This window comes from Rhinatrema bivittatum, chromosome 2, assembly GCF_901001135.1.
Source record: "Rhinatrema bivittatum chromosome 2, aRhiBiv1.1, whole genome shotgun sequence".
NCBI lineage: Eukaryota > Metazoa > Chordata > Amphibia > Gymnophiona > Rhinatrematidae > Rhinatrema > Rhinatrema bivittatum.
Genome location: NC_042616.1, coordinates 545,366,221 through 545,393,369, shown reverse-complemented (window position 1 = coordinate 545,393,369; position 27,149 = coordinate 545,366,221). Strand labels below are relative to the sequence as shown.

The window sequence follows — 27,149 nt, the reverse complement described above, 5'->3', positions numbered from 1 at the left end:
GCTGGAGAGACGTTGCGTACCGCGGGAGGTCAGGCCAGAGGTGGCTGAGAAGTGGAGGCCAAACAATGAGAAGAGGCTCCATGTGAGCTTGTGTGCTTGTGGTAGAATGGGTGCCTGGGTGCATGAGTGAGAGCTTGTGTGCGTGTGTGTGGTAGAATGGGTGCCTGGGTGCATGAGTGACAGCTTGTGTGCCTGTTGTAGAATGGGTGCATGAGTGAGAGCTTGTGTGTGTGTGTGTGTGTGTGTGGTAGAATGGGTGCCTGGGTGCATGAGTAAGAGCTTGTGTGCGTGTGTGTGTGTGGTAGAATGGGTGCCTGGGTGCATGAGTGACAGCTTGTGTGCCTGTTGTAGAATGGGTGCATGAGTGAGAGCTTGTGTGTGTGTGTGTGGTAGAATGGGTGCCTGGGTGCATGAGTAAGAGCTTGTGTGTGTGTGGTAGAATGGGTGGGTGCCTGGGTGCATGAGTAAGAGCTTGTGTGTGTGTGTGTGTGGTAGAATGGGTGGGTGCCTGGGTGCATGAGTGACAGCTTGTGTGCCTGTTGTAGAATGGGTGCATGAGTAAGAGCTTGTGTGTGTGTGTGTGTTAGAATGGGTGCCTGGGTGCATGAGTAAGAGCTCTTGTGTGTGTGTGTGTGTGTGTTAGAATGGGTGCCTGGGTGCATGAGTGACAGCTTGTGTGCCTGTTGTAGAATGGGTGCATGAGTAAGAGCTTGTGTGTGTGTGTTAGAATGGGTGCCTGGGTGCGTGAGTGAGAGCTTGTGTGTGTGTGGTAGAATGGGTGCCTGGGTGCATGAGTGACAGCTTGTGTGCCTGTTGTAGAATGGGTGCATGAGTGAGAGCTTGTGTGTGTGTGTGTGTGGTAGAATGGGTGCCTGGGTGCATGAGTAAGAGCTTGTGTGTGTGTGTGTTAGAATGGGTGCCTGGGTGCATGAGTGAGAGCTTGTGTGCCTGTGGTAGAATGGGTGCCTGGGTGCGTGAGTGAGAGCTTGTGTGTGTGTGTTGGAATGCATGCCTGGGTGCATGAGTGGCAGCTTTGTGTGTGTGTGTGTGTGTGTGTGTGTGTGTTGGAATGCATGCCTGGGTGCGTGAGTGGCAGCTTTGTGTGTGTGTGTGTTAGAATGCATGCCTGGTTGCATGAGTGGTAGTGTGTGTGTGTGTGCGGTACAATGGGTGCATGAGTGGCAGTGTGTATGTGGTAGAATGGGTGCTTGGGTGCATGAGTGAGAGCTTGTGTGTGTGGTACAATGGGTGCATAAGTGGCAGTGTGTGTGGTTGTAAGTGACAGAGTATGTGTGAGCTTGTATGTAAGTGACAGCATGTGTGTGATTGAGAGAGACTGGTCAGGGAGGTGACTGGTGTGTGTGTGAGGAAGAGATACTAGTTAGGGAAGTAACTGGTCTGTGTGAGACAGAGACTGGTTGTGGGCCCTAAGGAAGAGGACTGTGAGGACAGAGCTTCAGCAGCCACTGCTGCTTCTGGTGAGTGCTATTGGCCTGCAAGGGAAAGGAGTAGGAGAGTTGCTGGAGAGGGTAAGTAAAGGCAGCTTTTTAAGTTTATTTTTCTTGATTGATTGCCATTTTAATTATTGGGTGTTATGTGATGTGTCTGCTGTTTTGAAATATTTTGATATTTAGACAATTTTTAATAATTTTTATGAGTTTTTAATTGTTGGATGTTATTCTGTTCATCAGCTGTTTTGTAACATTTATTAGTATAGTTTTACAATTATTTCTAAGTGGGTATCTATAGCAGCTTGGCTTGCTCTGTTTTCCCAATAGGAGGTGTATTAATGTTTAGGGCCTGGTTAAGTATTTGTAGTGGTAAATGACTGTCTTTTCATAAGGAGGGGTATTGTGCTTGCCAGTAAAGAGAGTTTGCTTTGCTTTTACTGAGATGTCATCAGATCCAGAATATCTTTTTTTTGTATGGTGAGCTGTACGGGTAATGCCCTAGTTCTGCTCTGCACCCATTTTTGGGGGTCGACGTGGTTCCTGAGGATGCAGAATGTATATTTACATTTTGTCCCGTGATGGTCACATGTTCAGTGTGTCACGCACGTGAGAACCATCTGTCAGGTGTGTCCCGGCCGAAAAAAGGTTGAGAACCACTGCTCTACAGAGACCCTCATTTTATCCTCATTTGACACCTTTCTTACAGGATTCGATTCTTATACAGACTATATAGTCATTTTTTTAGACATCTCGGCAGCGTTTGATACGCTGGATCACAAAATACTGTTGTCAGTTCTTCAATACATAGGAATACAATCCACGGTGTTAAAATGGTTCGAGAGTTTTCTTTCTAATCGCACATGTCAAGTCAATATTGGCTCCTGCTCTTCCCATTCTTTCACTCAGAGTACAGGTGTTCCGCAGGGGTCTTCATTATTGCCTATTTTATTTAATATTTATCTCTTACCTTTGTGCCATATTTTATCATCATTGAATGTATATTTTAAACTCTATGCAAACGACATTCAACTGTTTATTCCATATAAGTCATCCTGGTCAGAGACTTTTTCACTGATTCAGTTTATACAATTGAACAATGGATGGCTCATAACCGATTAAAGTTGAATAAAAAGAAAACGGAGATTCTTTATCTTAGTTTTCTATCCAATGCCAGTAACGCCCGCCCCCCCCCCTGAACTATAACCTTAGGTAATGAGATTATACAAATAACCAAACTAGCACGTAATTTAGGTGTCTGGATTGACTCTAATTTATCTTTATCACAGCACATCTCCAAAATAGTAAAAAACTCATTTTTTAAACTGCACATCTTGAAACGACTTTGTCCTTTATTGTTCTCCCATGACTACCGATCAGTGTTGCAGGCGTTAATCTTTTCGGGCATAGACTACTGTAATGGTTTAAATATTGGTCTGCCCGATACAGTGATCAGACCACTTCAACTGATTCAAAATTCAGCAGCCAGGCTTCTTACCGCTACTCCTTTAAAACAACATATTTCTCCGGTTCTACAGAAACTACACTGGCTGCCAGTTAAATTTAGAATACGGTATAAGATCATTTCATTAATTCACTCTCTGTTAAACAACACTGATTCTACTTGGCTATGCTCTACCTTGAGAATTTACAAGCCTGGGAGAGATCTTAGATCAGCGGGAAAAAAATCTTCTGGAAGTTCCCACAGTGAGAACAGCTGCGTTAAACATAACAAGACAGAGAGCTTTCTCCGTCGCTAGTCACAATTTGTGGAACGCCTTGCCAGATCCTTTAAGACAAATATCTAGCCGAAAGGAATTTAAGAAGGCATTAAAAACCCATTTATTTTTGGAAGCCTTCGGGAATGTAGAACTGACTAACAGCAAAATTGCCAGAACATTATTTTGCATTTATACATTTAAAGGCTAGAAGTTATGCTTAACTGCCTGTTAAGTTACCTGATTTTTTTCTCTCTTTTAGTTTTAAAATAATGGCCAATTATTCTTAATCTTTAATTTACTCATTTTTGTTTATTGATTGTTTTTAAAAAATTGTATTTTTATTCAATTCTGTTTATTTTACTTTATTTCTTTTTAAAGATATATTTTGTGTTGGTTTGATTATAATTTCATTGTTGTAAACCGCTTTGATCAATGTCACATTGGGGAAAATGGTATATAAATACGTTAAATAAATAAATGTCCAGGTGGGTGCCCACCTCAGCACCAGTGATCATCAAACGGTATGGTTTCATATCACAAATAGGATACAGAGAAGAAGCACGAAGAACCGAGTTTTGCAGTTCAAAAACACGGACTTTGATGAAATGGGGAAGTTCCTGGAGGAAGAACTAGAAGACTGGGAGAACAAGAGAGATGTGGAACAATGGACAAAATTAAAAGGAGCAATTACCAAGGCAACTAATCTATATGTTAGAAAAGTAAAGAAAAGCAAGAGAAAAATTAAACCTATCTGGTTCTCAATGGAGGTGGCTGACAAAATAAAAGCTAAAAGAACAGCGTTCAAGAAATCTAAAGATCCCAAAGGGAGAAGCACAAGGAGGAATATCTGGTGGAACTGAGGAAGACAAAGAAAGTAATCAAGACAGCAAAAAGTCAAACAGAAGAAAGGATTGCCAAAGAGGTAAAGCGATGTGACAAAACATTTTTCAGATACATCAGTGAAAGAAGAAAAGTTCAAAGTGATATAGTGAAACTGAAAGGTGAAAAGGATCAATGTGTGGAGAGAGACAAAGAAATGGCAGAAACATTAAACAAATACTTCAGTTCGGTTTCCTGGAGAAGGACCGTCGCTAGTTAACAAGAAACTGGAAGGGCGTGGAGTAGATGTAACTCCATTTACAGAAGAGAATGTATGGGAAGAACTAGGAAAACTAAAAGTGGACAAAGCCATGGAGCCTGATGAGGTTCATACCAGGATACTGATGGAGCTCAGAGATGTGCTAGTGGGTCCGCTGCGTGACCTGTTCAATAGATTCCTAGAAACTGGAGTGGTGCTGAGTGAATGGAGAAGAACGGTGGTGGTCCCACTTCACAAGAGTAGGAGCAGAAAGGAGGCTGGAAATTACAGGCCAGTTAGCCTCACCTCGGTGGTGGGAAAAGTAATGGAGTCGTTGCTGAAAGAAAGAATAGTGAACTGTCTACAGTCAGAAGAATTGCTGGACCAGAGGCAGCATGGATTCACCAGGGGAAGGTCCTGTCAGACAAATCTGATTGATTTTTTTGATTGGGTGACTAGGGAATTAGATCGAGGCAGAGCGCTCGATGTCCTCTACTTGGATTTCAGCAAAGCTTTTGATACGGTCCTGCACGGAGGCTTGTGAATAAAATGAGGAGCTTAGGAGTGCGTGCCAAGGTGGTGGCCTGGATTGCAAACTGGTTGATAGACAGAAGACAATGTATGATGGTAAATGTAGCCTACTCTGAAGAGAGAGCGGTGTTAAGTGGAGTGCTGCAAGGATCAGTGTTGGGACCGGTCCTGTTCAATATCTTTGTGAGCGACATTGCAGAAGGGATAGAAGGTAAGGTTTGTCTTTTTGCTGATGATACTAAGATCTGCAACGGAGTGGATATGCTGGAAGGAGTGGAGAGAATGAGATGGGATTTAAGGAAGCTGGAAGAGTGGTCGAAGATATGGCAGCTGAGATTCAATGGCAAAAGTGCAGACTCATGCATATGGGGTGTGGAAATCCAAAAGAACTGTATTTGATGGGGGGTGAATGGCTGATGGGCACGGAGCAGGAGAGAGACCTTGGGATGATAGTGTTTAACGATCTAAAGTCAGCGAAACAGTGTGACAAATCGATAGCTAAAGCCAGAGGAATGCTGGGCTGCATAGAGAGAGGAATATCTAGTAAGAGAAAGGAAGTAATGATCCGCTTGTACTGGAGTACTGTGTTTAGTTCTGGAAAATGTATTTTCAAAGGGACAAAGACAGGATGGAAGCAGTCCAGAGAAGGGCAACAAAAAGGTGGATGGTCTTCATAAGAAATTGCCACGCTGAGTCAGATCAAGGGTCTATCAAGCCCAGCATCCTGTTTCCAACAGAGACCAAAACCAGGCCACAACAACCTGGCAATTACCCAAACAGTAAGAAGAACCCATGCTACTGATGTAATTAATAGCAGTGGCTATTCCCTAAGTATAATTGATTAATAGCCATTAATGGACTTCTCCTCCAAGAACTTATCCAAACCTTTTTTGAACCCAGCTACACTAACTGCACTAACCACATCCTCTGGCAACAAATTCCAGAGCTTAATTGTGTATTGAGTGAAAAATAATTTTCTCCGATTAGTTTTAAATGTGCTACTTGCTAACTTCATGGAATGCCCCCTAGTCCTTCTATTATTCGAAAGTGTAAATAACCGAGTCACATCTACTTGTTCAAGACCTCTCATGATCTTAAAGACCTCTATCATATCCCTCCTCAGCCGTCTCTTCTCCAAGCTGAACAGCCCTAACCTCTTCAGCCTTTCCTCATAGGGGAGCTGTTCCATCCCCTTTATCATTTTGTTTGCCCTTTTCTGTACCTTCTCCATGCAACTATATCTTTTTTGAGATGCGGCAACCAGAATTGTACACCGTATTCAAGGTGCGGTCTCACCATGGAGCGATACAGAGACATTATGACAATTTCCATTCTATTAACCATTCCCTTCCTAATAATTCTTAACATTCTATTTGCTTTTTTGACTGCTGCAGCACACTGAGCTGACGATTTTAAAGTATTTTCCACTATGATTCCTAGATCTTTTTCATGGGTGGTAGCTCCTAATATGGAACCTAACATCGTGTAACTACAGCAAGGGTTATTTTTCCCTATATGCAACAAATTGCACTTGTCCACATTAAATTTCATCTGCCATTTGGATGCCCAATCTTCCAGTCTTGCAAGGTCCTCCTGTAAAGTATCACAATCCGCTTGTGATTTAACTACTCTGAATAGTTTTGTATCATCCGCAAATTTGATAACCTTACTCATCGTATTCCTTTCCAGATCATTTATATATATATTGAAAAGCACCGGTCCAAGTACACAACCCCGAGGCACTCCACTATTTACCCTTTTCCACTGAGAAAATTGACCATTTAATCCTACTCTCTGTTTCCTGTCTTTTTACCAGTTTGTAATCCATGAAAGGACATCACCTCCTATCCCATGACTTTTTAGTTTTCGTAGAACCCTTTCATGAGGGACTTTGTCAAACGCCTTCTGAAAATCCAAATATACTACATCTACCGGTTCATCTTTATCCACATGTTTATTAACCCCTTCAAAAAAATGAAGCAGATTTGTTAGCAAGACTTGCCTTGGGTAAATCCATGTTGACTGTGTCCCATTAAATCATGTCTTTCTATATGCTCTACGATTTTGATCTTGAGAATAGTTTCCACTATTTTTCCCGGCACTGAAGTCAGGCTCACTGGTCTATAGTTACCCGGATCGCCCCTGGAGCCTTTTTTAAATATTGGGGTTACATTGGCCAGTCTTCAGGTACAATGTATGATTTTAATGATAGGTTACAAATTTTAACTAATAGATCAGAAATTTCATTTTTGAGTTCCTTCAGTATGCTAGGATGCATACCATCCAGTCCAGGTGATTTGCTACTCTTTAGTTTGTCAATCTGGCCTACTACATCTTCCAGGTTTACAGTGATTTTGTTCAGTTCGTCTGACTCATCACCCCTGAAAACCATTTCCGGTACTGGTATCTCCCCAACATCCTCATTAGTAAACACGGAGGCAAAGAATTCATGTAGTCTTTCTGCAATGGGCTTATCTTCCCTAAGAGCCCCTTTAACCCCTCTGTCATCTAATGGTCCAACCGACTCCCTCAGGTTTCTTGCTTTGTATATATTTTAAAAAGTTTTTATTATGAGTTTTTGCCTCTATGGCCAACTTCATTTCAAATTCTCTCTTCGCCTGTCTTATCAATGTTTTACACTTACCTTGACAATGCTTATGTTTTATCCTATTTTCTTCAGATGGATCCTTCTTCCAATTTTTGAAGGATGGTTTTTTTTGGCTAAAATAGCCTCTTTCACCTCACCTTTTAACCATGATGGTAATCGTTTTGCCTTCCTTCCACCTTTCTTAATGCGCGGAATACATATGGACTGCGCCTCTAGGATTGTATTTTTAAACAATGTCCAAGCCTGTTGAACACTTTTAACTTTTGCAGCTGCACCTTTCAGTTTTTTCTAACTATTTTGCTCATTTTATCAAAGTTTCCCTTTTTAAAATTTAGTGTTAGAGCTGCAGATTTACTTATTGACCTCCTTCCAGTTATTAGTTATGATTACTGTTGCCAAGTGGCCCCACCACCGTTACAAATCTTGCGTTCCACTAAGAATTAAATCTAAAATAGCTCCCTCTCTTGTTGGTTCCTGAATCAATTGCTCCATGAAGCAATCATTTATTACATCCAGGAACTTAATGTCTCTAGTAAGTCCTGATGTTACATTTACCCAGTCAATATTGGGGTAATTGAAATCTCCCATTATTATTGCACTGCCAAATTGGTTTGCTTCCCTGATTTCTCTTAGCATTTCATCATCTGTCTGACCATTTTGTCCAAGTGGAAGGTAGTATACTCCTATCACTATACTCTTACCCAACACACATGGGATTTCTACCCATATAGATTCTACTGAGCATTTACTCTCTTGTATGATCTTTATCCTGTTGGACTCTCTACCTTCCCGGACATAAAGTGCCACACCCCCACCAAGTTGATCCTCCCTATCATTGCGATATAATTTGTACCCTGATATAGCACTGTCCCATTGGCTATCCTCCTTCCACCAAGTCTCTGTGATGCCAGTTATGTCAATCTCATCATTTGCTGCTCTACACTCTAACTCTCCCATCTTCTTAGACTTCTGGCATTGGCATACAGACATTTCAAAGTGTGGTTTTTGCTTGTTTTAACAACCTGCTTTTCAGTTGTTTGGGATAATTCGGAAATCATTAGCTTTGGTGATTTTTTACATATAGGCATATGAACTATGTTTCTTTTAATGGAACCTCTCTGTTGTGATGCCCTAACTCTCCTGTTTCATTAGTATCCTTCAAGGATACATTTCTCCGAACCATGCACTGCTGAGTGACTGTCTGCTTTCCCCCTTGTTCTATTTAAAAGCTTATGAGGAGAGATTGAAGAACCTAAATATGTATACCCTGTAGGAGATGAGAAGCAGGAGTGATATGATACAGACTTTCAGATACTTGAAAGGTTTTAATGATCCATGGTCAACAACAAACCTTTTACATTGGAAAAAAATCAGAATAACTAGGGGTCACGATTTGAAACTCCAGGGAGGAAGACTCAGAACTAATGTCAGGAAGTATTTCTTCACGGAGAGGGTGGTGGATGCCTGGAATGCCCTTCCAGAGGAAGTGGTGAAGACGAAAACTGTGAAAGATTTCAAAGGAGCATGGGATAAACACTGTGGATCCGTAAAGACTAGAGGATGGGAATGAAGAGAAGAGCCATGGGAGTGGCTTACTGGAATGGAGGTTACTACTTGGTGATTACTACCCTTACTCAATAAGCCTTTGCATGGTTAATACAACTCCAACATTGCTGTCTGCTTCAATGGCAAAGGGAAATGTGGAAAAGAGGATTTGCATTCAGATAAAACCAACAAGGACTGAACTTCACAATCTGGGTAAACAAATAAGCATGGGGGTAGGTTGCTTATTATGATGGTTAGTACCCTAAACCAATTAAGCCTGATACATCACCTTTCAATGCATATACAGTGTTGCTCTCTGCTTAAACGGCAGGGATAAATGTGGAAAAGAGGATTTACATTAAGACAACACCCAACAAGGTATTGATCTGTGCAGTCTAGATAACATGCATCGTGGTAACTTGCTTGATGCGGCGGTTACTACCCTTAACCATTAAGCCTTTGATGCAACTCCAACATTACTCTCTGCACCAATGACAGGGGATGGCAGGAAATTTGAATTAAACAGTTACCAACAAGGGCTCTGAATTTGGTGGTTGGTGAAACAGATAAGTGTGGGAGCTTGCTGGGCAGACTAGATGGGCCGATGTGGTCTTTTTCTGCCGTCATTTCTTTGTTTCTATGTTTCTTTAAAGCTCATGTTTTTCCTCAGTTAAACAGTTCAGAGGTGGGAGCCCAATACTAGATAAGACATGTTGTGGAGATTGAATTTAATATATTTATTTTTGAAGAAAGGCAATCAAATATATATCAAAGGAGTGTAGCTGTGAGCCAACGGCCACTGTCTGGTGCTGTTCTGATTGATTTTTAATGTGTTGAGATTGCCTTGCCTTGACTTTATCTTTTGTGTACAAAATACCAGGGGGTAGATGATTAACATTTAGCTAGCACTATTGTTTTATGCTGCAACTAGTTGTGGTCTGCTTCCCCGATCCTCACCGCCCCCCCCCCCCCCCCACCACACACACACACATTTTCTTTAAAACAAATGTTATAAAATCCACATTGCAACAATGAAATAACAGATTCACACATCTAGCATAGATGAACAAAAGACAGTAATATGAATAAAGTATTAGAATATTTATTTCTTATGGTGATTCAAAAGAGGCATGGTCATCCTTAATTAGTTCAGAGAGACACTCCATCTCTAAAATTTGCTATACTTTATAATATAATAGGGTTAGGATCAAGTGGGTGTGCAGCCGGGTTCATTTTATGGAGGATGGACTCTACTTCAGAGGAGGCAATGGTCTCCCAATGTGACCAATCAGAAGTAATGGAAGATGTGTGTGTGAAGACAAATCAGAAATACAAGTGAAATTTATTGTGTCAAGCTTCGATATTTTGTCATTAAGATAGTTTGAAAATTCATGGCAAGATATCGAAGGTTTATCAATTTGAAAGTCGTGATTAATGGGGAGAGTTAAATTAGATACATATTCAAAAAGTATTTTTGGATTGTATTGATATTCATGAATTCTTTTAGAGTAAAAATCTCTCTTGGCCTTATTAATGTCAGTCGAATAGATGTAGAGTAGTGTTTTGTATCTATCTAGAAGTTGACGAGGGATTTTTTCTCCAGGCTTTCTCGGCATGTCTTAAAAGACCTTTTTTATTTTTTAGATTGACATTAAACCATGGCGATTTATGTTTTGTGGAAGTTTTTTTTTTGTTTTTTTTTAATGGTAGGGCAAATAATTTTTGCTGCATCCGAGTTAATTTTAAGCCAGTAGTTTACTGCAGATAAGGTATTTAAAGTATTCAACTGTTTTAGTGCATCTGGGAGAATTTTTTCTAGAATTTCACTAGAACCGGGTTTAATGAACTTAATGACTTTGACATTATTTTGCAAATGTAAATAAGTGCAGTCCACTTGTAATTTAGTTTTAATTAATTTATGATCCGACCAGGGAATAGAGGTGGTAGAAGGAGGAGATATACTAGATATTTTGCTATTGATAAATATAAGATCTAAAATATGTCCTGATTTATGTGTTGGGGATTCGATTAATTGTTTAAAACCCATAGCTATTAGAGAGTTGAGGAAAAGTTCTGCAGACGGTGATAGAGGAGACATCCATGTGAAGATTAAAATCTCCTAATAAAATTGTAGGAAAATTGGAATTAATTGAAGAAGCAATGGTTTCAATAAGTGCATCTGGATTTTTATTAAGACAACCTGGAGGAGCATATACTAGTAAAAGTTGTAGAGATTTAGATTTGAATAGGTTTATTTCAATGGGTAACAAGGAGTTAATTGGGACTGATCTTTTGAGTTGCTGTATACAAAAAATATTCGTCTGGCAGCAATGGGAGCCTCTCCCACAAACTAAAGTCAATAGAAAACAACTTATGCTTAACCCTTATTATTAAAGCCAAGATAGATCTGTCATAATTGAACCTTTTCTTTATTTTGTCATGATCTGGCCTTCAGTTTGATTCTGACCTTCGCCTTCACCCCAGTTAACCCTAGGAGCAAGCGCCCAGTCTGCTTGTTAATCAAATAAATATCTGAGTAGGATATATCTGGGATGTGCTTGATGGGGCCAAGAAAGGCTGCAGTGTTCCCTTTCAAGACAGTGTCTAGGATCTTTGTTTCAGAACTAATTTTGTATAACCATTTTGTAGCTTGCCAGCAACAACTTGCAAAGCAAAAATAAATACATTTGTTATGAAGTCTCTATCCAGTAAATTTTTGCTGTTTTGCAGTGAAAGAAGCTGGAAGAGATTTTACCTACTTAATAGTGGTGCTTGTTGGAATTGGAGTTACAGGTAACAAAATGGCATCATATATTACAAACAAATTGATATTCTATACATTTGTTAAGCTAGATCTAACTTCTGTTAACTTTTTTTTGCAGGTGGTTTGTTCTATGTGGTGTTCAAAGAACTTTTCTCGTCATCCAGTCCCAGTAAGATTTTTGGTGTGGCTTTAGAGAAGTGCAGAAGTCACCCAGAGGTTAGAATACCATGGCTTCTTCTGCATGCTAGTTTAGGGAAAAAGGAAAAAATGCAAAGTATGCACTTAAAGATATAAGCAATAGATCAAGCATAAGCTCTATTTAAAGGGAAGTGTTACTTATTTTGTTTTTTCTTTGGCGGCTTAATCTTTGTTCTTAGGAGATTTGTACTAGGAGGCTTAATAAATATTAATTTTATCCATGAAATGTGCAGTTCTTTGTGGTAGTGTCTACCTTTGATTATGGCTGTGGATGGAATTGACCCACCGCTATTTATTTAAAATATTATGAGGTTCATTTCCTGTTCATCCAGTCAGACCAGTCCAGATCTGTGGGTTGTGCTCACCAACCAGCAGATGGCAACAGAGACTGAAAGGTTTGCTGATGTCACCCCTTACAAGCATCTGTGATGACCTGAGCTAGCAGATGGCTGGATATGCATCCTGTGCTCTGGACTGAAGCCTGGTAGACTGAACAGAAAAGTTACTTTTGAAGGCAGTTTCTGAGGTGAAAGACTAGTTCTCCCTCAGTTGAGCAGAGCCTCAGGTAAGACAAAAAAAAAAAAAAAGAAAGAAATAGCATAGCAGCTTCTGAGGTTTCAGCCTTGTGCTTCTTTCCTCAGTTGAGCAGTGCCTGGTCCAGGAGACTTCGAGGGTTTCATCCTGGTTGGTATATTTAGGCTACTGTATCTCTAGCTTAATCCCCACCCCCTTCTTTATTCTTTTTTTTTTTTTTAGAGCATTTCTTTAATTTTTCCTTGCCTCTACTGAGGAAAGTGCCATTTATTTATTGATAATTAAATTTAAAAAAAACCATACATTTTCTCAAAGTGCACTTTTTGGCCATTACTGTCCACAATTTGAGCCTTTTTTGTATTAATTAATACACACAAAAATTCTTACGTTTTTGTACACATACTTTCAAGCATGTACAACCTCCTTGGCGCTCCTCCGATTTTTCAAAGACAAGTTAAATGCACAAGATACACATCTGTGCATAAATTTAGCCATTTTACTATATGGTAGAAAGTTACATATATAAACAACATGCCATTTATGCATTTAATATCTTCAGAATTTCTCCTATGTGCATAACTAATGAGCATGTCCGTGGAATGCCCCTTTTCTGTATATGCAAAATTAGGTATAGGAAGGCTAATTTTAAAAGCCATTTTGCTGGGGTAAAACAGTTCTTTATCCATGGAAATGGGCATTGAGAAAATTGCCCACCCGATATGCATGTAAGAATACATTTTTTAATAAACATTTGATATTTTACTTTTACCAAGCTGGTCTCAAGGCAGATTACAATCAAATCTATAATTAAATTCCAGTTACGTTAGTCATAATATACAGATAGTACAATTCACAATAGCATAGAAAGAAAACGAGAGTATAATCATAGGGTATACAAGAGATGATTAGAGGTTCAAGGAGGATTGTAGTGGTAATCTAAGGAGCCACTTAAGGTTTGGTGTTAGTAATGGACTACTATTTGCTTCAAAGGTCAGAGTAACAGAAGTTCCCTGTACGTACCAGGATCAGTCCAGACTGCTGGGTTATGCCTCCCTTCCAGCAGATGGAGTCAGAGAAAAGCTGAAAAGCACCCACCATATAACCTGGTGTGCCACCTGCGATCCCTCTATTTCTCTGACTCCAGCAGATTGAAAGGCATAACCTGCGGTCCTAGTTCTCTCTAAAATTCACGGGCATTGTTCCCGTCATGTTTGATTTCTCTTTTTCAGACAACCTTTGACTAAATCAAACTTTACTGTGTTAAAAAAAAAAAAAAAAAAAGATTTTTTGTGTTTACAGTGAAGCAGCAGCTATCTTTGGGCAGGCATGGCAGGGCTTTGCTCTGCCATTAATTTCCCAGAGAATTGAGTTACTGACCCGGTGAGCGGAGGGGGAAAACTTACCGGTGGGCCGGTCACTCTCCCCTCTCCTTGGACAGATCTGAACTGTTTTAATTTTTCTATTTATGGCCTGGCTGTCCATTACAGGCTGACTTAAAAATAAATAAATAGAGTACAGTAAAATTTAAGTAATACATTGCAAGTCTGGGTTCAAAGACTTTATTTTTACCTTTCATTGATTCCTCTTGTCAGCCGTTGCCTGCTCAGAGTCTCCCGGGCCTCCGGAGGGGGTGAAGTTTCACCCTGCTGCTGCACTCCTCTCGATGCCGCGTGGCAGTGCTTGTTCAGCTTGTGAAGAGCCGGAGATCCGGCTCTCCCGCGAAGGCCTCTGCTCCCGGTGTCTTCCTGGGGGCGAGGGGCCTTCGTGCCGGTCAAATTCGGCTCAGGGGGCGGCCTTGCCGGGTCCACGCAGTCGGCAGTCAGCTGTCAGGCTTGCAGGATGCCTCGGCTCCGCCTCTGTCTATGCCTTCGGGGTAGCCCTTAAAGAGACGGCATCCCTTTTCTTCACAGTTTGTTCTGCTTTTACACAAGGCATATATGGAAGCTGAGGCTGATGGAGAATTCCAGCCTCCTATCCAGGCTAAGCTTTTTAGAGCTTCCCAGGATCAGGGGAGACCTGAATCCTGCACTACGCGGCAGAATCTGGGAGTGGGGTTGTCGGACCCCCTTATTGCAGCAGATCCGGAACTTTTAGATCCCTCCACCCAGGCAGGGAGTGATGGGGTAGATAATGCCACACTTGTGGAGCGGGATGATCCGCAGGTACTCCGCTTGTTCTGCAGAGAGGAACTGGACCCTTTAATCTCCCATGTACTCCAGGAACCGATTCCCCGGGGGAATCGGTTTTGGCAGGTCTTCGGGCTCTGTCACAAACTTTTCCGTTCCATCCAAAGCTTTTCCAGCTCGTGACCTGGGAATGGGAGACACCTGAGGCATCCTTGAGAGTTAGCAGGGCTATGGAGAAGCTTTACCTGCTTCCCAACGATTCGCTCGACCTCCTTAAGGTTCCCAAGGTAGATTTGGCGGGCACAGCAATAGCAAAGTATATTACTATCCCTGTTACGGGAGGCACAGCACTCAAGGACCTCCAGGATAGGAAACTGGAAGTGTTACTTAAACGAATGTTTGAAGTGTCTGCCTTGGGGGTACGAGCCGCAGTATGTAGTAGCCTTATGCAAAGGGCTACCCTCCTTTGGGTTCAACAGATGCTCACGGCCCAGGACCTTCCTCCGGGGGAAATCAAGCAGGCGAACCGAATGGAATCGGCAGTAACCTATACAGCTGATGCCTTGTATGATCTCCTTCGCACTTCGGCACGCACTATGTCTTCGGCGGTGTCTGCCAGGCGACTTCTATGGCTACATAACTGGTCGGCGGATGCCTCGTCCAAGTCTCAGTTCGGCTCCTTCCCTTTTAGGGGGAAATTGTTATTCGGAGATGAACTCGAACAGCTTATAAAGGCGTTGGGAGACAACAAAGTTTACAATCTCCCGGAGGACAAACCCAGGTCGGGCCGCTCACCCAGTACCTACAGGAGCTGTTTTCGGGGACAGCGCCGTTTCTGGGCTGGTAGGGGTTCCTCTTCCTATAATCCTCTACATTCGGCTACCCGAGCACAATCATGGGCATATTCCTTTCGTGGCAGAAGGCCTCAGCGTACTGCAGCCACCCATGCCTTTGCCCACAACAATAAATCTCCCCAATGAAGGGGCGCCGACCCATTCCTCGGTTCCAAGGATCGGAGGTCGACTTTCGCTGGTTCGAGAGGAATGGGTCAAGATTACATCAGACCAGTGGGTTCAAGATATTATAAATCACGGTTACACTTTTTGGATTTTGCTCGACCCCTGCGGGATCTCTTCCTACAATCGCCCTGTGAACCCCTGCAGAAGCAACAAGTTGTCCTCCAAACTTTGTCCCGGTTGAAGGCTGTAGGGGCCATTGTTTTGGTTCCCGGAGCCAAACACCAGACCGGTTGCTACTCCATCTATTTCGTAGTACCCAAGAAGGAGGGCTCTTCCGGCCAATATTGGACCTCAAACAGGGCATTGAAAGTACCACGGTTTCTCATGGAGACGTTGAGATCGGTCATTGCGGCTGTCCACAAAGGTGAACTTTTGGCTTCTTTGGATTTCACGGAGGCCTAGCTCCACCATAGGAATCCAACCACACCATCAGAGGTATCTGAGGTTCACGATCATGGGGCAACATTATCAGTTTTACGCCCTGCCTTTCGGGCTAGCGACGGCTCCCCGCGTGTTCGCCAAAGTAATGGTGGTAGTGGCAGCGAGCCCTTGGATGTACCAGCCAGGTACATCCCTACCTGGATGATTGGCTTATACGAGCAAAGTCGGAGATACTTTGCAGGGAAGTGGTTCGTTCAGTATTGCATCGCTTACGGTCTCTGGGCTGGATGATCAATTGTGCCAAGAGCCAATTGGTTCCCTCCCAGGTGTTGGAGTTTTTAGGAGCCCGCTTCAATACCGCTATCGGCAAGGTTTCACTCCCTTCGGTGCGGATGGACCGGTTGATGTCGCAGGTGCGGCGACTATTATCTCTCCTCTCACCCGTAGTGTGGGACTATTTGCAGGTTCTTGGTTTTATGGCATCTACCCTGGAATTGGTTCCTTGGGCCTTTGCGCACATGAGGACTTTACAGAGGGCGCTCCTCTCACGTTGGGACCCCAAGTTGGAAGAGTTTCAGCTTCCATTGCCTCTACTGGAACCAGCCAGGTCTAGTCTGGATTGGTGGCTAATTCCGGACCAGTTACTTCGAGGGGTGGACCTGGAGAACCCTCAATGGATAATTGTGATGACCGATGCCAGCCTCTCCGGTTGGGGGGCAGTTTGTCAGTCATGGTCAGCGCAAGGTTTTTGAACATAGTCACAGGCCAAGTGGTCCATCAATCGCTTGGAGACCCGAGCGGTTCGTCTGGCGCTGCACCAATTTCTACTCCTGATCCGTCACCGGGCAGTATGGATTCTGTCCGTCAATGCAATCACCGTGGCCTACATAAACCGTCAGGGGGGTACAAGAAGTCGCCCCGTGGCCGACGAAGTGGACATGTTAATGATCTGGGCAGAACGCAATCTTGCCCGCATAGCTGCGTCGAACATAAGAACATGCCATACTGGGTCAGACCAAGGGTCCATCAAGCCCAGCAGCCTGTTTCCAACAGTGGCCAATCCAGGCCATAAGAACCTGGCAAGTACCCAAAAACTAAGTCTATTTCATGTTACCGTTGCTAGTAATAGCAGTGGCTATTTTCTAAGTCAACTTAATTAATAGCAGGTAATGGACTTCTCCTCCAAGAACTTAACCAATCCTTTTTTAAACACAGCTATACTAACTGCACTAACCACATCCTCTGGCATCAAATTCCAGAGTTTAATTGTGCGTTGAGTAAAAAAGAACTTTCTCTGATTAGTTTTAAATGTGCCACATGCTAACTTCATGGAGTGCCCCGTAGTCTTTCTATTATCCGAAAGAGTAAATAACCGATTCACATCTACCCATTCTGGACCTCTCATGATTTTAAACACCTCTATCATATCCCCTCTCAGCCGTCTTCTCCAAGCTGAAAAGTCCTAACCTCTTTAGTCTTTCCTCATAGGGGAGCTGTTCCATTCCCCTTATCATTTTGGTAGGCCTTCTCTGTACCTTCTCCATCGCATTTATATCTTTTTTGAGATGCGGTGACAAGAATTGTACACAGTATTTAAGGTGCGGTCTCACCATGGAGCGATACAGAAGCATTATGACATTTTCCGTTTTATTCACCATTCCCTTTCTAATAATTCCCAACATTCTGTTTCCTTTTTTGACTGCCGCAGCACACTGAACCGACGATTTCAATGTGTTATCCACTATGAGTCCTAGATCTCTTTCTTGGGTTGTAGCACCTAATATGGAACCTAACATTGTGTAACTATAGCATGGGTTATTTTTCCCTATGTGCATCACTTTGCACTTATCCACATTAAATTTAATCTGCCATTTTGATGCCCAATTTTCCAGTCTCACAAGGTCTTCCTGCAATTTATCACAATCTGCTTTTGATTTAACTACTCTGAACAATTTTGTGTCATCTGCAAATTTGATTATCTCACTCGTCGTATTTCTTTCCAGATCATTTATAAATATATTGAAAAGTAAGGGTCCCAATGCAGATCCCTGAGGCACTCCACTGCCCACTCCCTTCCACTGAGAAAATTGTCCATTTAATCCTACTTTCTATTTCCTATTTTTTAGTCAGTTTGCAATCCACAAAAGGACATAGCCACCTATCCCATTACTTTTTACTTTTCCTAGAAACCTCTCATGAGGAACTTTGTCAAACGCCTTCTGAAAATCAAAGTATACTACATCTACCGGTTCACCTTTATCCACATATTTATTAACGCCTTCAAAAAAGTGAAGCAGATTTGTGAGGCAAGACTTGCCCTGGGTAAAGCCATGCTGACTTTGTTCCATTAAACCATGTCTTTCTATATGTTCTGTGATTTTGATGTTCAGAACACTTTCCACTATTTTTCCTGGCACTGAAGTCAGGCTAATTGGTCTGTAGTTTCCCAGATCACCCCTGGAGCCCTTTTTAAATATTGGGGTTACATTTGCTATCCTCCAGTCTTCAGGTACAATGGATGATTTTAATGATAGGTTACAAATTTTTACTAATAGGTCTGAAATTTCATTTTTTAGTTCCTTCAGAACTCTGGGGTGTATACCATCCGGTCCAGGTGATTTACTACTCTTCAGTTTGTCAGTCAGGTCTACCACATCTTCTAGGTTCACCGTGATTTGATTCAGTCCATCTGAATCATTATCCATGAAAACCTTCTCCAGTACGGGTATCTCCCCAACATCCTCTTCAGTAAACACCGAAGCAAAGAAATCATTTAATCTTTCCGCAATGGCCTTATCTTCTCCAAGTGCCCCTTTAACCCCTCGATCATCTAACGGTCCAACTGACTCCCTCATAGGCTTTCTGCTTCGGATATATTTTAAAAAAGTTTTTACTGTGAGTTTTTGCCTCTACGGCTAACTTCTTTTCAAATTCTCTCTTAGCCTGTCTTATCAATGTCTTACATTTAACTTGCCAACGTTTGTGCATTATCCTATTTTCTTCTGTTGGATCCTTCTTCCAATTTTTGAATGAAGATCTTTTGGCTAAAATAGCTTCTTTCACCTCTCCTTCTAACCATGCCGGTAATCGTTTTGCCTTCTTTCCACCTTTCTTACTGTGTGGAAAACATCTGGATTGTGCTTCTAGCATGGTATTTTTTTAACAACTTTACTTTTGTAGCTGCTCCTTTCAGTTTTTTTCTAACAATTTTTCTCATTTTATCAAAGTTTCCCTTTTGAAAGTTTAGCACAAGAGCCGTGGATTTGCATACTGTTCCTCTTACAGTCATTAATTCAAATTTGATCATATTATGATCACTGTTGCCGGGGTCGACAACATTCAGACGGACTTCCTCAGTCATCAGCGGTTAGATCCCGGAGAATGGACGCTATCCGAGGAAGCGAGGCGGCTGATCTCGAGCCGGTAGGGGATCCCCCCGCCCAGACTTAATGGTGACTCTTCTGAACGCCAAGGTGTCCCGTTTCTTCAGTCTCAGAAGGGATCACAGATAGGAAGGGCTGGACGCCCTGGTACTTCTTTGGCCGTCCCACATTCTCCTTTGTGTTTCCTCCTTGGCCATTGGTAGGAAAAGTATTACGATGCATAGAATATCACCAAGGACCGGTGATGCTAGTAGCTCCGGAGTGGCCGCAAAGACCGTGGTTCGTGGATCTGGTCAACCTAGCGGTGGACGGTCCCTTACGTCTCGGTCATATGCCGAACTTTCTCCATCAGGGTCCAGTATTTTTTGATCAGGCAGACCGCTTCTCTCTCAGAGGCGGTTATTACCACCCTTCTGAGGGCAAGAAAAACTTCTACATCTATCGCCTACATTTGAGTCTGGAAGGTGTTTGATTCTTGGTGCTGTGGGTTGGCTTTGCCCCCGCGGCAAGCCTCTATTGGTCACATTCTTGCTTTTTTGCAGGATAGATTATGGAAGGGCTTGGTATATAGTTCACTCCCGGTGCAGGTAGCAGCCTTAGGCTGTTTTCGTGGTCAGGTTAATGGTACGTCCATTGCTGCTCACCCAGATGTGGCACTGTTCTTGAAAGGGGCCAAGCATTTGGTTCTCCGTAGTCTTTGTGGGTCTCCCTTTGAGTCTTTGAAGCGGGCCACGTTGAAGGATCTAACACGTAAGACTGTGTTTCTAGTGGCTATCTGTTCAGCTAGACGAGTTTCGGAGCTCCAAGCCTTGTCATGTTGAGAGCCTTTTCTGCGTATTTCTGATTCCGGGATTTCTATTCGGACAGTGCCCTCATTCCTTCCGAAAGACTAGTTGGCATGAAATGCAGAAACTACCATTGAGTTGCCCGCATTCTCTGTCGAAGATAAGGATCTGAGGAGGCTGGACATCCGTAGAGTCCTTTTACAATATCTAGAGGTAACCAATTTGTTCAGATGGTCGGATCATCTTTTTGTGTTGTGGAGCAGCCCTAAGAAAGGGTCTAAAGCTTCTAAGACTACTATTGCACGATGGTTGAAAGACGCTATTGCTTCTGCTCACATATGTCACGGGTGCCCAGTACCAGAGGGCCTTAAGGCACATTCTCTTCAGTCACAAGCAGCATCATGGGCGGAAAGTCAATGTGTTTCGCCCCAAGAGATTTGCCAGGCGGCCACTTGGAAATCATTGCACACGTTTGCTAAACATTACCGGTTGGATGTCCGGGATCTGAAGGTGGATTCCTTCGGCAGCAGTGTGCTCCGCGCCGGACTGTACTGGCCCCACCCCTTTTAGGGCAGCTTGGGTACATCCCAGCAGTCTGGACTGGTCATGGTACGTACAGGGAAAGGAAAATTAGTTCTTACCTGTTAATTTTCGTTCCTGTAATACCAAGGATCAGTCCAGTCGCCCGCCCATTGGCAGGACAGTCCGTACAACAGTTTGTATTTCTCTTGGCAGATTATTTTGCAGACTACGCATCTACGCGACACGGTTAGTGTTATTTCAGACGTTCCTATAAGTTGTTTACTTCAATAGGTTTACTTCAAGACATTTAAGTTTGACTTGGTCTAGTCATTGGTTGTTGAATTCCAATACAATAAAATAGTTATATTAACAGCTATTCATTCTGCTTTGATATTGATTATACTGAGGGATCACAGGTGGCACACCAGGTTATATGGTGGGTGCTTTTCTCTGACTCCATCTGCTGGAAGGGAGGCATAACTCCGCAGTCTGGACTGATCCTTGGTACTATAGGAACGAAAATTAACAGGTAAGAACTAATTTTCCTATGCTATACCAGGGGCAGGCAACTCTGGTCCTAGCGTTCAATTCATTGAAGGTGCAGATGGCAACCATGTCCTGCTACAGGGGCAGCAATAAGGGTGCCCAGGTAGCTACACATCCGGATGTGATGCACTTTCTAAAAGGGTGAAGAGTATTTGACCTCCCTTCAGACCGACAGTTCCTCAATAGTCCTTAGAGCATTAGGAGGGACGTCCTTTGAACCCTTGAAGCAAGTATTCATTAAGGATTTATCATTCAAGACTTCCTTTGGGGTAGCGATCTGCTCTGTCAGATGCATATCGGAGTTGCAGGTCCTCTCATGCAAGAAGCCCTACTTAGTAATTTCACCTTGTTCCTTCTGAAGGTGCACTCATTCCTTCTGAAGGTGTTGGTTCTATTCCACCTGAATCAGATAATGTCACTGCCAATATTTGAGAGAGGATTGTAGTGAGGACGACAGCCTTCACATACTGGACTTACACCACTTGTTACTAAGATACCTAAAGGTGATGAACCTTTTTAGGAAATCAGATAGGTAATTCATGCTGTTTGGGGGACCGCAAAAAGGAGAATCAGCTCCAGAGCCACAATAGCAAAATGGATCAAAAAAGCCATCTCTTTGACATATATAATCAACAGTAAACAAGCACCAGTGGTGCTTCATGCATATTCCACGAGAATGCAAACATCTTCCAAGGAAGAAACATTCTGTCTCCCTCAGGGAAATATGCAGGGCCGCCACCTGGTCATCCCTGCCCTCGTTTTTCAAACCCTACAGGCTGGACGTACAGGTGAAGGAAGAAACGGTCTTTGGATTTGGGGTCCTTAAGACAGCCCCGTCTTTCTCCTGCCCAACTTAAGGGATAGCTTTAATATCTCTGAGGTGTAATATGTTGCGCCAGAGGTTGGACCCTTGGGCCAAGCTGGGGTTGATGCTACCCATAGGAGGGAATATACGGGTCCCCACTGTCGGCAGGCAGAGAGGGCTGATGGACAGAGGCCAGCTGGCACTTCACCAATACCAGCCCTCGTTCCCCGCGGGTTGAGCCTTTGGGTGCCGGGGCCGGCTGGACTTAGGTGGCCTCCGTCAGTGGTCTTCGAAGGGTGGATCGAGGTCATCCCAGAGGCAGCAACTAGTGTAGGTATCAGTCTGTACTGGACGAGGCGGAGTCCTGGAGACCCGGGCATCAATAGGAACACAGTTTGACAGAGGGCGCCCGAGCAAAGATCAGGCTGAAGCCTGAATGAACCACGTCCAGGACAAAATCTGAAGAAGCATCTTTAAGTAAGCTGGGATTAGGGCTGACGGCAATCTGGAAGCAGTGGCAAGCAAGGTTGAGATCTAGACAAGGAGAGAGTCAAAAGGATGGTCAGACGAAGCAGAAGTACAGGGCTGGAGAGAAGCAACAGAGTAGTCAGGCAATGCAGAGGTCCGGGGCTGGAGAGAGGCAACAGACTAGTCAGGCAATGCAGAGGTCCAGGGCTGGAGAGAGGCAACAGACTAGTCAGGCAATGCAGAGGTCCGAGACTGGAGAGAGGCAACGGAGTAGTCAGGCAATGCTAGAGAGAGGCAATGGAGTAGTCAGGCAATGCAGAGGTCAAACCAGGTCAGCAATCCGAAGGAGAGACGAAGGAACAGGAACAAGGAAACAGGAACGAAGGCAATCAGGATCGGGAACCAGGAACCGAAGAGTCAACGAGTACTCGACTAGCGAGGAGACCTGTTGCAAAAGCAATTTGAGAGAGCAGAGCCCGGGCTTATATACCGGAGTTCTGCCGACGTCATCATCCGGGGCCTCGGCCAGGTTCCCGCCACGGGCCCTATTTAAAGACTAGCTGTGCGCGCACACGCCTAGGGAAGGGTACAGCCCTGGTCGAGATGGCGTCTCTCCGCAGAGCATCAGGAGCTGCAGCAGAGCCGGAGGCACCAGGGTTGGCCCTAGGACGGAGCCAGTGGCCCACAGCCGCCAGAGACGAGGGACCAGGTGCTGGATCACTTTGAGAGAGGTGAGGGGGCCGAGCCGCGGGTCTGCTGCGGCTGGCGTACATAACATAATGGACTGGTCTAGCAGGAGGAAAGGAAAGTAAAATTGTTCTTATCTGATAATTTTCTTTCCTTGTCCTGCTAGATCAGTCCAGACCCCACCCAGGAATAAAAGAGCCATAATCTGTGTTCCACAGGGTAGTCCAGTTCTCACTCTTTCTCCTTTTGTTGCCCTCATGAAAAGGGAATATCCTTGAGGGATGAAAAATATATATTTATAAGAAAGAAACGGGGTAAGAATGGGGTCCTTATCCAGTTGCTTTGACAGGTTACTGGCAAGGACCTATGGCCACTGCCCTTATAACTAGAATGAGGTCATGAAGACCCTCTGCATCTGGCAGCTGAGGAGCAGGGAAATCTTAAATGTAATGGACTGGTCTAGCAGGACTCAAAGCAAAGAAAATTATCAGGTAAGAATTATTTTACTTTAATCTCCATGCGTCCACTTGCGTCCATAATTGCTGTATCGCAGATAGGTTTGAAAGTTAGACACTCTGCATATGACCAACTTAATTATTTTTTTTTCTTCATACTATATATCCCTGTCCAGTAGATGCTCCAAGAAGGTTAACAATGCATACAACAAATAAAATATATAAAGCAAAAAAAGAAAAGAAAATATAAAAAAAATACAGTACAACAACAAAAAAATAAAGAACTAAAAGTGAATCAATAACAGTTCCACAACACAACCATGCTACATTCAAAATCTGAATAAAAACTATAAAAATGAATTAAAAGCTAAAATATAAAACAGGCTTTACTCTGTTTACAAAAAGTTAATAATCAGATATCAATCAAATCTCCCTGAATACTGAATTCCAAAGGGAAGATCCTAAGTAACAAAAGACCTTGAGCTCTTATTTCTAAGCCCCAATTAAGATTTTGAAAATTCAGCCCTCAATGTTTTCAGTATCCTCTCCTACTCTCCCTCTATACCTGGTACTTATATATATCTCCTGTTCTGGGCAGTGTTACAGAATTTCTTATAAATTATTGGAGTTTGAAGTTATTGGAAACTGATTCCAACCCCTATTCTTTTGCCTTTAAATATTTATTTTTGAGCAAACCAGACATCTGAAAATTATCAGAATACCCAAGAGAGCAGGGCAAGATTTTTTAATTTCTGTTTTGCACTTTGAGACTGTACCTTTAATGTTATAATGCATGCAGCCTGGTAGTCAGTGCAGACTGGCAGCAGAAAATGTGTCCAGATGGTGTTGCTGTTCAGATTTTTTATCTTCAATCTGCAACAGTCTATTTATCAGTTAGAAATTATGGTTTTGACATGGCTATCACTGTTGAGTTATTAAATCTGCAATTGAATGGGGTTTGTTTATTACAGAAGGAAAAAAAATTATAAACACTGATCTTACCAAACAGCAATAGCATTAAGTAGCTAAATATTGAGCTTTATTTTGAAAAGATTTTTTCAGCATGTAAGAATATGATAATGGCATACACGGTGTTTGGCGTGAGAAGTTTAGATATTGTGAGCTCAGTATTTGTCTGAGATGTGTTTAGTTTGTATGACGTGGACAATATATCCCACTCAATAACTGCATAATTTAACTGATCCAACTACAGAAAGATAAAAGTAATCATGCAGGCAGCAATTTGCATTCTCTGCTTGGCTCCACTGCTGTGAGGGGAAGCCTGGCAGGAAACCGGGCCTTGTTCTCCACTCAAGCTACTGTACTGGCCATGATCTGGCCTTTAGCACCTTAGCTGTGCTAATCAGAGACTTCTTAATGCAAACAGTGCTGCACAGAGAACATTTGTGCAAAATATTTTCCTTTAAAGCTGGAAGAAGTGCTTCTAAATGTATTTTTTCATTTAGTTTTCTGTCCCTTGCTAGTTTATTTTCAGTCTACAGCTGCTGTGCCACTTTTCGTCCTTTTTTTTTTTCTGTCCTCATGTGTATAGTTAATCATCCCCGTTCCCTCTTTCCTGCAGCATAAGAGAGAGGATGTGACTGAAAATTTTAAAAATCAGCAAAGTGCAACAGTGACAATGTGAATCACCCCTCCGCTCCTGCAAAAAAAAAAAATGTATTTTTAGCATATATTTGTATTCTGACAGGGGAATGAAAGAATGAATGAATTGGATTGCTTTAATCAGATAGGTAGAAAGTTAGAGCCTCTCAAATCTGCTTGCCATTGAGCATGAGGCTTTGCTACTTTTGCCCAATGGCAGAATCACCTAGCAGATCAAGGAAAATAGCAAAGCTGAGCTTAAAAAAGGTTGGACATATTTCTGGTGGAAAGGTCCATACGTAATTTGCCAGGTAGACTTTGGTGTCTCCATTGCTTTCTTCTGGCAGTTAGCAATATAAAAAGGATTTTCCTATTGGCATCGTTTGGGTACTGCCAAGTGACCCGGACTGGCCACGGTCAGAGACAGGATTCTGAACCCAATGGACTATGGGTCTGACCCAGGATAGCACCTCTTATTTTCTTATTGAGGAATACTTTTGCTGATCAATTGTGCTACCTGACACATCGCTCTGCTTCAATGTCTTTTGAGTCACCCCTGGGCTTGGAATGGCATGGAGGGGAGAAGAGGTGGAGCTGTTAGGTTTTGACTGTGGCTCTTTAAAACTCAGCTGCCTAGTGGTATGGTGTGCGAACTGACGGAGTTGGAGTGCCACTGGAATAGAAAGTGTCCAGCTGTTTCTAATAGCAGTGAAACATAGTGGAAGGTCAGCGTATGATATCGGCCTTATTTACATGGCACTGTGCTAGATTTTAGGCAGTTTCCTAATCTGTACCTAAGTGTTCCTCATTGTTCTTACTGTTGGTATAATTTTTTTTTTTGTTGCCTTTCTGTGCAAGTGCATCACAGCTAAGACTTGTGATGGAAGCAGTGAGGGCTAGAAATGTTCAGTAGAACAGGATGTGTAAATAGGGAGGATAAAGAGGTGTAAACTGGCCAAAATCAAAGAAGAATGAAAATGAAATGTAAAACATTTTTAGAGACATGAATAATAGTTTTAGTAGATGTTGAAAGTCTGTTGACTCCATAAATAGGAAGCCGACAAAAAAAATGATCTGAAGTAAGAAGGATAAATTTGAGTGTAAAGCAAGACAAATCATATTGACAAAGAGGAAGCAAACAAACTGAAGATGTTCTAGGCTGTAATAATGAGTGCATACAAATCTGAGGATTCATCTTCTCATTGGCATGCATAGGTTTCTAGGATGCCAGTGAAACTGAAGGAAAAATGGAATCTGCAGCAGGACTATATTTTTGTGCACAAAGCACCAAGCACTGTTGATACACAAAAAAGCAAACAATGTTAGAAATTATTAGGAAGGGAATGGCAAATACAATGGAGGATGTCTTAATACCTCTGTATCGCTCCATGGTGAGACCGCACCTTGAATACTATGCAATTCTGGTCACTGCATCTCAAAAAGGATTATAGCTGCACTGGAGAAAGTGCAGAGAAAGGTGACCACATGATAGGGCAGCTGTTCCATGCCCCTTATGAGGAAAGGCTAAAGAAGTTAGGGCTGTTCAGTTTGGAGAAAAGATGACTGAGAAGGGGATATGATAGAAGTCTTCAAAATTATGAAAAGACTTGAACAAGTTAATGTAAATCAGTTATTTACTCTCTCAGATAGCAGAAGGACCAGAGGGCACTCCATGAAGTTAGCAAGTAGCTCATTTAAAACAAATCGAAGAAAATTCTGTTTCACTCAGTGCATAGTTAAGCTCTGGAGTTCATTGCCAGAGGATGTGGTTACAGCAGTTAGTATAACTGGGTTTAAAAAAGGTTTAGATAATTCCTAGAGGAAAAATCCATAAACTACTGTTACGGTAAATAATAAGCAATAGTAGCTTGTGATTTATCTATGTTTGGATACTTGCCAGGTACTTGTGACTTGGATCCGCCACTGTTGGAAAAAGGATACTG

The 27,149-nt window shown here is 42.6% G+C and overlaps 1 protein-coding gene across 1 annotated transcript in view; it reads left to right on the top strand.

Moving 5' to 3' along the window:
• TIMM21 (translocase of inner mitochondrial membrane 21) overlaps nucleotides 1–27,149 on the top strand; it is a 71,713-nt gene that overhangs the window by 14,753 nt on the left and 29,811 nt on the right. The window contains exons 3-4 of the mRNA XM_029587153.1: nucleotides 11,662–11,724; nucleotides 11,814–11,911. Coding sequence (XP_029443013.1) covers nucleotides 11,662–11,724; nucleotides 11,814–11,911 — 161 coding nt within the window. The remainder of the gene's footprint in view (nucleotides 1–11,661; nucleotides 11,725–11,813; nucleotides 11,912–27,149) is intronic.